At 49.4% G+C, this 12,910-nt stretch overlaps 1 protein-coding gene across 5 annotated transcripts in view; it reads left to right on the top strand.

Moving 5' to 3' along the window:
• Positions 1 to 12,910, top strand: part of PPP4R1 (protein phosphatase 4 regulatory subunit 1) — a 689,584-nt gene that overhangs the window by 234,686 nt on the left and 441,988 nt on the right. For all 5 annotated transcript variants that reach the window (XM_078688139.1, XM_078688143.1, XM_078688140.1 and 2 more), the window contains exon 6: positions 2,965 to 3,111. In XM_078688139.1, the coding sequence (XP_078544265.1) occupies positions 2,965 to 3,111 (147 nt within the window). The remainder of the gene's footprint in view (positions 1 to 2,964; positions 3,112 to 12,910) is intronic.

Below are 12,910 nucleotides of genomic sequence, written 5' to 3'. Positions count from 1 at the left end.
TATGTGTGCGAACCTGAAGTAGCAGACATTGTCACTTACTTTAAAAAGGAATGCTGTGAATCACCTTGAAGAGTAGGTATACCCCACTAAGAACATCAACATTGTTGGACTTCAGCTACTCCCCAAAACTTGTGCTGCTTCTCTGGTCCAATCAGGAAGCAAATACAAGTGGAAGATCTTAAAGACCTCACCTTTAAGAAGGTGCATCATATGCAAACACCCTGTGCGTATACAATTTCAGATGGAGATCTCATGCAGTACTCCAGACGTCCAAGGGGCTCATTTGGCCTCTCATGGAGCACCTCATACACTAAAAAGAAAGAGCACCTCTGAATCCTCGTGACAATTACATTTTGTTAGTGGATGACATTTCTGTAAGAAAGAAGTATTTGGCTTTTAAATTATCCCGTATTTATAATGAAAAAGAAATGTAGATGCAGTGATATGAAAGAGTTGAGTCATCAAGAGAACTATATCATTTTTTGATGGCTTGAAGTTCCAGTCTTTGGCAGTAAGTCATGTTCATGTGTTGTAAAAATAAACTTGCCCTCCCCCCTTACAGCTCCCACAAACAAATTTTCTATCTCTTGATTGCAGTCATGATATCCATGGCACAGATATGGAAACCAGACATTACTCCACCTTGGGCGAATGGATGGGTGTAAGATTTAGAACATTTATGCTATCCAAAATTAATCCATTATACACAATAAGCAATCCCATTTTTCATACCGCCTAGAAAGTGTTTAAAACTGACATGAAAAGAGATCGTGCCTACGACTCGCTCATCATCTCTCCACCAGAACATATATGCACAGCACGCCTTCAGACAGTATCTCCATCTGCCTCGGAAGTTTCAAACTGTAAATGATTTGAATATAGAGAATTGTATCTAATTAAGGTTAATGACAAAGCACGAAAAGTGCCGGTTCGCTGCAGCACCACTTTCATTATGTGGAACAATGTTGCTATAAGAATGTGTGTAATTATTTTTTTTTTTTTTACCAGTGTTATCAATGTACCTCTTGTGCAGACCAAAAATGTACAAATAGTGTATTGAAAAGAAAAACAAAAAAGTGTTACCAGGGTTTATCATGGGGGGGGGAGTTTAGCCTAGGAAACTCTAGAGAGTATGCAGGTTTTCCTCTAAGCACATCAGTTCAGTTTGCAGGAAGCACATCAGTTCAGCCTTGACATACTCATGTTCCTGCACCCTAAGAGCTCCATGGCCCTTATAAGTACCCTGTGGGGGGAGGCAACCGGTGTGTGTCTACATTCTGCGAACCCCCATCCTCTCCCCAGGGCACTTATGTATTACAGAAGCAGCTGCTTTTACATCCCATTGTGTAATACGGATCTTGTCTAAGAACATGTAGTGCCTTCGGATCCTCTTGGGACGTTTGCTTATTTATATGAGGGTATGGCCCAGTATAAATAAGGGGACACTTTGCCTCTGCTGCTGTACCATGTTTCAGATGTGGACGTTGTCATGGGTTAGTTGCATTGACCCAGTGCCACAAAGAGGTGACACACCGTCAATTCACCCCCTGAGGCTACTTTTGAAAGCGGGGAAAACCGTGCCAGAGGACCTCCAGATCCATCTGGAGGCTTTTGTAGTCCTTCTCTCCACCCTGGCTTGCAGCAGGATCTCTACCCCCCTCCCCCCACCACCACCACCAAAAGCAGCCCTGTTATCTGCACAGCACTGGATGGACCGGCTTCTTCAGACTGCATTTCACTAATGCGGTGCCCCTACTCATCCTCACACCTTGTGTTGTCTGTGATACTGCTCTCACCTTCTCTCTCTTGTTCTATTGTCTGTTTTGCCCCTCCACTTGTCATAATGAAAGAAACGATATGACTCGCACACCGCTGGCTGCGTCATAACACTTTTTCTCTTACACGCTCCATTGTCCATGTTGAACAACACCCAAACTCTGATGCTTTCCAACTGCAATACAAAAAGTGCAGTGGCGCAGTCAGCGCGGTCAATGTCCAGTGTCCTAGTGCTTTTTTGCACACGGTTTGTGTTGACTGCACCACCCTTCCTCCCATCAGCGGTTTAAAAAAAAAAGATGTGACCAGCACTGCCATGTCATTACTCCCTACCTCCCACCCCCTTTTTTTTTTTTTTATCGTTCAACCATGCTCCTGTATAACATGGCTAAAAAACATTGTCATAGCCAATACCATCCATAGGCTAGTTCTATTGGCTTTGTCGGTGTTTGTTAGGAATGTTGCATCTTGTTGAGCAACAACCCCGAGATCAGTTAATGTGTTTACAAGACATCACAGCCAGTACTCATTCCAGAATAAACGCCCAAATATCCCAGGGCTCTTAATGACACCTTTTTGGTGAGCTAGACATTATCCCTTAGCTCTCCGCCCCCCTAAACCTCTTGTTTGCCTCTCCCACTGTGGTTTATAGGGGATCAGATTTCTATTCTGGTCAGAGTTCATGAACCTGCTAAACATTAATGGCTTATCTGTGTTTCCCATCAGCGAATCTTCACGGAATTTTTGAAGATCCCACTGCTTTCCAAGCTAGTCTTGTGAGTAGGTTTGGTGGTCCATTTTCAAGCTACTGATATACATTCTGGGCTCAAAATGAACCACCATCTGCTAAATCAGTGTCCTCCGCTATAGGTTGGCCGAACTGGCTTAAGGAAACAAAGATGTTTTGTTTGTAAGGTTAAACTGCCTCTGCTCGCTGTCAATGTTTCCCTTTTTGAAAAGGAACCATAAAGGGTAGGAATCCCTGTTATAGTCCCTGCTAGTGTTTCTGCCTTTTATTTTAAAGCAAAACGATGGGTACATGCATTTTTTTTACTCTTCCTTGGTAATGCGCATACATGAATCTGTGTTTAACGGAGATTCACATGAAGAACTATGATTACAAGTTAATGTTTTTTCCCTTCTTATTCTACTCTTGCACTTAGATAATTTTGCAGTGTTTCATTCTAGGTCAGGAAGACAAGTCAGGCCGCACTTTTAGTGCTGCTGGAACAGGACCTTATTGAAAGGCATGATATTGAGACCAAAGTGTGTCCAGTTCTCATTGAATTAACTGCTCCAGACAGCAATGATGATACGAAGACAGAAGCTGTGGCAGTAAGTAAACTGACTGAAATGATTATTAAATCATTTTTTCTGTAATAATTTGTTTTTTATGTATTGTGATCCAGTTCAAAGTGGCAATAAAGTGTCCCAACACACTATGAAACAGTTAAATCACTTTTGTTACTCTTACATTCATATATGACCATAGTAAATCAGAAATCCGTATACTACAATGCCATAAATATACATTTGCATCATGTGTTTAAATGAATTGGAGTGACAGTACTTGGGCCACCATATGCAGTATGAAGTTCAGCAAATTTATTAACTATTGTATTTGAGTCGCTATAAAGTAGGAAGGCGTGAAGCTCAACAGTTCATAGAGCGTAGGTGGTTTTATGTCGGGTGTTTTACACTTTTAATGTGAGTCAAATACAGTATTATTCCGGAAGGCAAGGATGGCCTTCATAAGGAAATCCTTCTGATCATGGCATCAAGCTAAGAGTATTTGGGAATCCGTAACCCTGTTTTACCTGGTTTATCTTCATGTGCCTGACCCCTGCAAAACCCTTCTTTCGCTCTCTCTCTCGCTCTCTCGCTCTCTCTCTCTCTCTCGGTCTCTCTCTCTCTCTCGGTCTCTCTCTCTCTCGGTCTCTCTCTCTCTCTCGGTCTCTCTCTCGGTCTCTCTCTCTCTCTCTCTCTCTCTCTCGGTCTCTCTCTCTCTCTCTCTCTTTCGGTCTCTGTCTCTCTCTCTCTCGGTCTCTGTCTCTGTCTCTCTCTCTCTCTCTCTCTCTCTCTCTCGGTCTCTCTCTCTCGCTCTCTCTCGCTCTCTCTCGCTCTCTCTCGCTCTCTCTCGGTCTCTCTCTATCTCTCTCGGTCTCTCTCTCTCTCTCGGTCTCTCTCTCTCTCGGTCTCTCTCTCTCTCTCGGTCTCTCTCTCTCTCTCTCTCTCTCTCTCTCTCGGTCTCTCTCTCTCTCTCTCTTTCGGTCTCTGTCTCTCTCTCTCTCTCTTTCGGTCTCTGTCTCTCTCTCTCTCTCTCTCTCTCTCTCTCGGTCTCTCTCTCTCTCTCGGTCTCTCTCTCTCTCGGTCTCTCTCTCTCTCGGTCTCTCTCTCTCTCGGTCTCTCTCTCTCGGTCTCTGTCTCTGTCTCTGTCTCTCTCTCTCTCTCTGTCTCTCTCTCGGTCTCTCTCTCTCTCTCTCGGTCTCTCTCTCATTTGTAAAGCGCACTACATACCCGTGAGGGTCTCAAGGCCCTTGGGGGGCGGGGGCAGGGGGTGGGGGGGTGGGAGGGGCGCTGCTACTGTTCGAAGAGCCAGGTCTTGAGGATTCTCCTGAAGGTCAGGTGGTATTCGGTCTGCCGTAGGCGGATGGGGAGGGTGTCCACGTCTTGGTGGCGAGGTGGGAGAATGATCTGCCGGCGGCGGTCACTCTTCGGATGCGGGGGATGGTGGTGAGGGTGCGGTCTGCAGAGCAGAGCTGGTGGGCGGGGGTGTAGCGGCTGAGTTGGCTGTTGAGGTACGCTGGTCTGGTGTTGTGGAGTGCCTTGTTTGCGAAGGTTATCCTCTTGTTGATGGGGAACCAGTGCATGTCCTTCAGGTGGGGTGTGATGTGGCTGTGGCGGGGGATGTCGAGGATCAGGCGTGCGGAGGCGTTCTGGATGCGTTGGAGTTGTTTCAGGAGTTTGGCCGGGGCTCCTGCGTTGAGTGCGTTGCCGTAGTCCAGTCTACTGCTGATGAGGGCCTGGGTGACCGTCCTTCTAGTTTCGGGGGAGATCCACTTCAAGATCCTGCGAAGGGTGTAGAAGCAGGAGGAGGAGGAGGAGACGGCGTTGACCTGTTTTATCATGGAGAGTGTGGAGTCGAGGATGACGCCTAGGTTGCATGCGTAGTTGGTGGGTATTGGGGGTGTTCCTAGTGCAGACGGCCACCAGGAGTCGTCACAGGCCGAGGGGTTGGGTCCGAGGATGAGGACCTCCGTCTTGTCAGAGTTCAGCTTCAGTCGGCTGTTCCTCATCCAGTCGGAGACAGCCTTCATGCCTTCGTGGAGGTTGGTTTTGGTGGTGTGGGGGTCCTTGGTGAGGATCAGCTGGGTGTCATCTGTGTGGGAGATGATCTTTAGGTCGTGCTGTCGGGCGACGTGGGCGAGCGGTGCCATGTGGACGTTGAAAAACGTTGGCCTGAGAGATGAGCCTTGGGGTACGCCGCAGCTGATCTTGGTGGCTTCGGAGCGGAAGGGGGGAGGCGGACGCTCTTGGTTCTCCCGGTGAGGAAGGAGGTGATCCAGTCCAGGGCCTTCTCTTGGATTCTGGCGTTATGGAGGCGTGCTCTTGGTGTGCGGTGGCAGACTGTGCCGAAAGCGGCTGTCAGGTCCAGGAGGGTGAGGGTCGCGGTCGCGGTATCTCCATTGTCGAGCAGGATCCTGTCGTCGTCTGTGGCGGCGATGAGGGCAGTTTCGGTGCTGTGGTTGCTGCGAAACCTGGACTGGGACGGGTCCAGGATGTTCTCTTCGAGGAAGCTAGCCAATTGTTTGATGGCCTTTTCGATGGCCTTCAACGGGAGCATGGAGATGGGTTGGAAGTCCTTGGGTCCGCCTTGGCTTTCTTTAGTAGGGCGTTGATCTCTGCGTGCTTCCAGCTGTCCGGGAAGGTCACTGTCTCGAAGGAGATGTTGACGATTTTCCGGAGGTGGGGTGCGATGGTGCTGCTGGCTTTGTTGAAGATGTGGTGTGGGCAGGGGTCTTCCGGGGATCCGGAGTGGACGTTGTTCATGATCTTGATGGTGTTGTCGTCGTTGATGTTGGTCCAGGCGAGCAGGTGGTTGGTGCGGGTGTCGGCGGTGGGAGCAGGGTGTCGGTGGTTGCCTGGGTGGTGGCGGCATCGAAGCTGTCGTGGATGTCTACCTTGCGATGGAAGAAGGTGGCCAGTGAGTCGCACAAGTCTTGTGACGGCGGGATATCATTGGTGTTGGAGATGGGGTTGGAGAGTTCCTTCACGATGCTGAAGAGTTCTTTGCTGTTGTGTGCTTTGTTGTCTACGCGGTCCTTTTGGTGGATCTGATGAGTTTGTGGTGTCAGCGGGTGGCAATCCTGTGGGCTGTGTAGCTTTCTGGGGTACTTTCGTGGTTCCAGTTTTTTTCTAGTTTTCGACAGGTTCGCTTGGAGGCCTGGAGGTCTAAGGTGAACCAGCTGGCTCTCTTGCTAGTGTGGGTGTTGGGGGGCTTCTTGAGCGGCGCGAGGGTGTTGGCGCAGTTGTTGATCCATTGTCCGAGGCTGCGGTGATGGGGTTGGTCGGGTCCGCAGGTGGGCTCTGGGCGAGGGCAGCGGTTAGCTGGTCCTCTGTGATCTTGCCCCAGCTGCGGCATCTGCTGGGTGCGGTGGTGTGGTGTGTTTCTGAAAGGTGAAGTGGATGCAGCGGTGGTCGGTCCAGTGGAGTTCGGTGGTGCGGTCTAAGACGTGGGTGCTTGCTGAGAAGATGGGATGAAGCGTGTGGCCGGCGGAGTGAGTGGGTGTTGTGACTAGTTGTCTGAGTCCGAGGTTGTCGATCAGGGTGGAGGAGTTGGCGTTGTTCTCAAGGTGGAAGTTCAGGTCCCTGAGGAGGATGTAGTCCGTGGAGGCGAGGGCGTGTGTGCTGATGAAGTCGGTGATGGAGTCGCTGAACTGCGATTGGAATGGACAGACTGTCATCTAGAATGGAAGAAAGCCAAGTTCAGAATGAGCCTATATAAGTGAAATCTCTTTGTGACTCTTGCACAAATGTCTTCATCATGGCTTGATATCTAATCCAATCATTTCATAAACCTCAAATGGAAAGCCATCAAACATTGTCCTTTCTGAGACCCAGAGTTTATACCACGCAATAGAAACCATTTCCTATCACATCAATATTTATTCTTCTTTTTTTTTTTAAACCTTTATTTATCATTTTCGAAACAACAGTACAGTCAGTTAGGTTACATTCGTGCAAGATAAAAAACGTATTGCAATGTGATAGGTACAGCTTTTCAATCATGTGGTCCGAGCAGGTACATTATCCACTTAGGCCTTCATAGCATCGCACTAACATACCCTTTATACAAGTGTAAATGCAGACACCGCAGGGGACCATCTGCTTAGTATTCTAGTCTAGGTAGCTTCGCTCCCAGGAGACGGACATTTCAGTTTCTATACAGTGGATTGGTTCGCGGGCATGCAAATCAGCTGACAGGTCAGAATCAACCCAACATCCCATGCTAAATATAGACGTGTACTCTATCTACGCCCCAACTCCCTGGACGTCAGCAGCAGGCTCATCACGCGTCGATGCAGTTCTCAACAAATAAGCCTGTAGTGGACCCCAGATGTCTTTAGGCCTGCTGCGTACAGGCAATAGATCGGCATATAGGCTGTGTTGGTCCTGGCAGTAAAGCATGTCTCCCAGCCATTCCTTAAACTTCGGGGCCCTGCCCCTGCCCCATCTACATGCCACCCTTCACTTCGCCAGTAACAGGGCCACGTCTATAAACCTCCTAATGGATTTAGTCACTTCCAATGTATACCCCATTAGCATCACTAGTGGGTCTTCGTCGATCGCACCGTCCGACATGACCTGCAATGCAGCGTGCACCTGTGACCAGTAGTCGTGCACCGCGGGACACTCCCATGCCAGGTGTAAAAAACCCGCACCCTCCGCACGACATCTATCGCACCTGTCAGTAGTCGCCAATTGGAAGCGCAGCTTCCGAACTGGCGTGTAATAAAAGCGTTGCAAAAATTTATAATGTATAATTTTGAGCCTGCAACTAGCAGAAATATTGGCTGTAGCGGCGCAACAGTATTTCCACTGGTCCTCAGTTATTTCTCTGCCTATGTCCAAACTCCACGACTCGTGAGCCGTACTCACCAGCCCGTCGCATTGTAATCTGATATTATTATATAGACGAGAAACTAGATGGCGACCATCCGACATCAGCATGGCATGCAGTGGCAAGACAAGTTCCGGTTCATTCGGAAAATTTGTTAAAACAGACCTCATCCCTTGTCTCAGTCTGATATAATAAAATACCTCTAAGGGGGTCGGCCTCACATCTTGAAAGAACTGATCCCGAGTGCGAAGCGTACCATCGAGGAATAGATCGCCCCATGTGACAACCTTCAGCCGCTTGCACATCAAGTGAATACCCGTCTCCTGCAGTAGCGGAAGGAGAGGATGATAGGTTAGCGGCATCGCCGGGGAGTACAAGAACTGGGTGTGTAGAATCCGGCCACTCTTCCCCACGCGTCTAACGTGCAGGTCACCGCGTTAGGCGGCGTGTCCAAAGCTTTCATCGTACCCTGTATTATCCCACTGAGCGGGAGAGGACGCACTATCCAGTCTTCCGCCGCTAACTGCGGTGAATGGGGTAGGTTTCATCCAGTGATACGCATATTGTGCCTGGGCACTTAAATAGTAGACTTCGAAATCTGGCACATCAAAGCCACCTTTCTCGTACGGCTGTGTCAAAGTGGCCCAGCGTACACGCGGTTGTTTACCCCCCCAGAACAGGCGCAGGAGTTCCGATCTCAAGCGTTTAAAGAAATAGGCGCCGGGATAATAAGGAATATTTTGGAACAGGTATAAAAATCGCGGCAATACCACCATTTTAATGAGCGATGCTCTACCGGCCATGGAGAGCGGCAGCGACATCCAGCGTGTTACGTTATTAGCCAATTTAGTGATGGCCACTCCGTAATTAAGTCGGATTGTCGCTTCCTTGTCCAGCGACACCACTATGCCCAGATATCGAAGATCAGCGTCACACCATTCGAGAGGGTAATCGAGCTGGAACTGTGCAACCGCGCCCGTGAGCGGGAAGAATTGTGATTTTTTTCCAGTTTATGTGCACCCCCGATAGTCTCCCAAACACTATAAATTCCCACAGGATAGGATTAAGGTTGAATTGCGGTTCTTTCACATACTGTGTAATATCATCTGCGTACAAGGACACTCCTATTTGACGCTGGAGACAGTTAAATGCGCTATTCTTATGCAACTGGCGAATACGGCATGCCAACTGTTCTATCGCTATAACGAACAATAACGGGGGGAGGGGGCATCCCTGCCTAGTACCTCTCGTGATAGGCATTTGGGCAGATAACACTCCGTTGTTAATCACTCTAGCCACTGGCCTGGTGTAAAGCAGCTCGACCCATACAACAAATATTTTAGGAAAACCCATCCGATGTAAGATAGCGAAAAGGTACTCCCATTCAACGGAGTCGAACGCTTTTGTTGCGTCAAGAAATATGGCGGCAACCGGGATTTCCGGGGCTATAGTCTGAATCAGAGAAAACAAGGTACGAAGATTATGCGTGGTAGAACGCCCCGGGACAAACCCGGCCTGATCTGGCAACACTATCTTAGTCATAAGCAGCGATAATCTCGTTGCAAGGACTTTAGCAAGTATCTTTGCATCACAATTGATTAAAGATAATGGCCTGTAGGAGTCAACATCCACCGGATCCTTACCCGGCTTTAACAAAGACGTGATTGCCACCTCTCTCATGGATCCCGGTAACACCCCTACCTCCAATGACTCCTCAAAGACCTCCTTGAGCACCGGCGCCATAGTATCTATGTAGCATTTGTAAAATTCGGCGGGGAGCCCATCCGGGCCTGCCGCCTTGCCATTGCCCAGTGAAATGATCGCGTCCCTTATCTCGTCCACCTCTAGCGGTGCTCCTAGAAACGACCTGTGAGCATCACTCAACCAACACAGCGCAATGTCATCTAAAAAACTCCCGTAGTCGGCACCCTCCATACGTTGAGAAGTGTACAGCTGTCGGTAGTGAGTCAGAAACTCGTCCTGGATCTGTGTCGTATCCTGACATCGTACACCCTCTGGCGTGACAATCTCCAGTATATTTGCACTAAACCGCGGCTGCCTAGTGATTGCTGCCAGTACCTTGCCCGGTCTCTCACCTTCGCAATACCTCCGTGCTGTCCAATATTTACCCCTGAATTTAACTTCCCTCGCTGCCACTTCTTCATATTCGGAGAGCTTATCCCTGAATGCCATATGCACCTCTGGACCTACACCCTGTGCCATTTTAAGTTCAAGCTCCTTCAATTCTCTGTCTAGCTTCTCTATTGTCCTCCGGATGTCTCTCAGTACCCCAAATCCCTTAGATATGCTAAACCCACGAATTGTTACCATGATCGCTTCCCATATCATTTCCACACTATCGACAGATCCCTTATTTCTAGGAAAAAAGGCCTCTATCTCTTCCCCAGCTCCGTCTTGAATACCGTTTCTAGTAACATTGTGGGGAGCAGTCGCCATGGAGGTCTCGCTGTACCATGTCCCGGCATGCTTACCTGTACCAACACCGGACAATGATCTGAGTATGTTCTGGGTAAATGCGTCACCCTCCCCAACCCCGTGCTAAGTCCCCGCGATATAAAGCAGTAGTCCAGCCTAGCCCAAGTGTTCGCATGTGTTGTGAAGTGGGTCCCCTCCCTATGTTCAGGGTGAGCAAACCGCCAACTATCGACTAAGCCAGCTTCCTCTATTATGCCCAGCAGTACATCCCTCGCCCGTCTATTATACTGGCCACAACCATCAGACCTATCCACTCCAGGCACTAGTGCAACATTACAATCCCCCCCATATAATATGTGTAGCATCTATACACAGCATGTGTCCCCAGAGTGTTGTGAAGAATTCCGGTGTGTCGACATTAGGTGCATAACAATTCACAATTACCACAGTATCTGTACCCAATCTGCCCCACAGTATCACATACCGCCCCCCCGGATCCAGAATGTCCCCCAGCACCTGCAGTTTGAGAGATCTTCGTATGAGCACAGCAGTCCCCCTGGCATATGAGGAATATGATGAAAATCGCCTAATTGCAGCCCACTTACTCGCAAACTTTGGTTCGGAGCGCGGGTGTATATGCGTCTCCTGTAACAGTGCTATCTGTACATTATGCCTGTCTAAATAAGCAAAATCATTTCTCCCCTTTCTGGAATCATTGAGGCCTCTCACATTCCAGGATAATACCGATATCTTATCGGCCACTGTAGCCATCAGTACCTGCGTGAAATATCTCTGCAGTTTCTGCCCCCGCTCGTCCAGACCACCACCCTCCCGTACCATACCACAGTAGCCATGTCTTATGTAATCTTGCTCGTAACCTCATGCATCCGCCGTCACACACCCCGTCCCGGCCACTCCCCCACTGACACTCCCCAACTCTGCCAGTCAAGAACTCTGTGATAGTAAGCGCCTTAGTCATCCTACTACAACTCGCAAACAGCCCTTCCGACTCATCCCGCCTCGTGTGGAATTCCAACATGGTAGAGCAACAAAGTCCAAGTGCCTTGTCAATTGAGCCTGTAAAGGGTTCTACGCAAAACATTACAGTAGGTGCTTTAAATCAGCCAAAAGGGAACACAAATAATTAGGCCTGAAAAAACAGTCCCGCGTGGGCATATACTAACAGATAACATCCCTTCGCCTGGGAGCAGCAGCAAGCACATATTCCTGTCTTACCCATAGTAAGAACATTTCTGAGGCAAGAAGATCTCAGCTCGACCGTAATGAACCCCCTCCCACCCACCTCCCACTGAAGCAACCCAAATTTGCCAGCAATCCCATCCCACCCTCCACCCCAAACAACTAGTAACCACCCCAACAGCTGCAATGCAGTAAACATATCCAATGGGGTACTCCCTGTGGGGGACATCTAGGGAGACACACAATCACCTCCTACACCTCGCCCTTAGTTCCGTAAGTCCGTAGACGGGCACAGTCTAGGGAAGGGGGTGGTGCCTGAAATACTTTACCACCAGCAGTACAAACGCCCATCCATGGCGTACTCGGTCATCAGTAACGTTACTTCTAGATCAAAGGCAGAGCAGTAGTCCTGGGCCAAGAACAGCAGACAAACACTGTGTGGCGCCACCCGGCCCTTCCGTTTAGCCATCCCCATTCATCGAGCGTGCATCGTCTGGAGCCCCATCTTCATCTCCCCGTCGTCCAGAGCGAGTATGACGCAGATTTTTCAAGAAGTCGTGTACTTGTTGTGGATTCGTAAAAAAATGTTGTTTGGCCTGATGGGTCACCCTCAGCTTGGCCGGGTATAGCAATGCATAATCGATTTGTAGTGCCCTCAATTTCTTCTTGACCTCTAGAAATTTACGCCGTTGCTCCTGCACCACAGGTGTAAAGTCCGGATAGATAGAGAAGTCGACACACTCACATGACAGATTCCGGTTGGTGCGTGCCGCTCTCAAAGCAGTGTCTCGATCCCGATAGTTCAAGAGCCGCGCAATGATGGGACGTGGTGGAGCTCCCGGCTTGGGCTAAGGTCCCAGTGATCGATGCGCCCTTTCCACGATAAATTGCTTGGAGAACGCGTCAGGGCCACCAGCCGCCAGAAGTATTCTCTCCACGTACTCCTCCATGCGCCCTGTATTGGTGGCTACCGGCACGCCTACCACGCGGATGTTGTTCCGTCGGCTTCGCGCTTCCAATTCCTCGTTCTTGGCAGCAATAACTCTGAGGGTCCATCCTGGAGAGTTGCGCAGTGTGAGCGGCCGTGGTGTCGTCGCTATCCAAAATCCGTCTCTCCGCTTCCGTCATACGTTCCTCATGGACATCTATTTTCTGCGCGATGGCGTCCATCCTTGAGGAGATCCGGTCGACCTTGTCCACTATCGTGGCGAACCCTTGTTGCATCTCTTGCATCATCTGTTGCATATTATTATTATTATTATTATTAAATTGCACTTGTATAGCGCGTATCTACCCGGAGGCCTCGTAGCCAGCCGAGCCAGACCCAGCCCCAGAGCTCGCCGAGCCCTGGGAGTCCCCCGTGTCCGGTGCATTGCG

The sequence above is a fragment of the Lissotriton helveticus genome, chromosome 4_1, assembly GCF_964261635.1.
Source record: "Lissotriton helveticus chromosome 4_1, aLisHel1.1, whole genome shotgun sequence".
Classification (NCBI taxonomy): domain Eukaryota; kingdom Metazoa; phylum Chordata; class Amphibia; order Caudata; family Salamandridae; genus Lissotriton; species Lissotriton helveticus.
The sequence above is the reverse complement of the archived record's forward strand: the minus strand, read 5'-3'. Positions and strand labels throughout refer to the sequence as shown.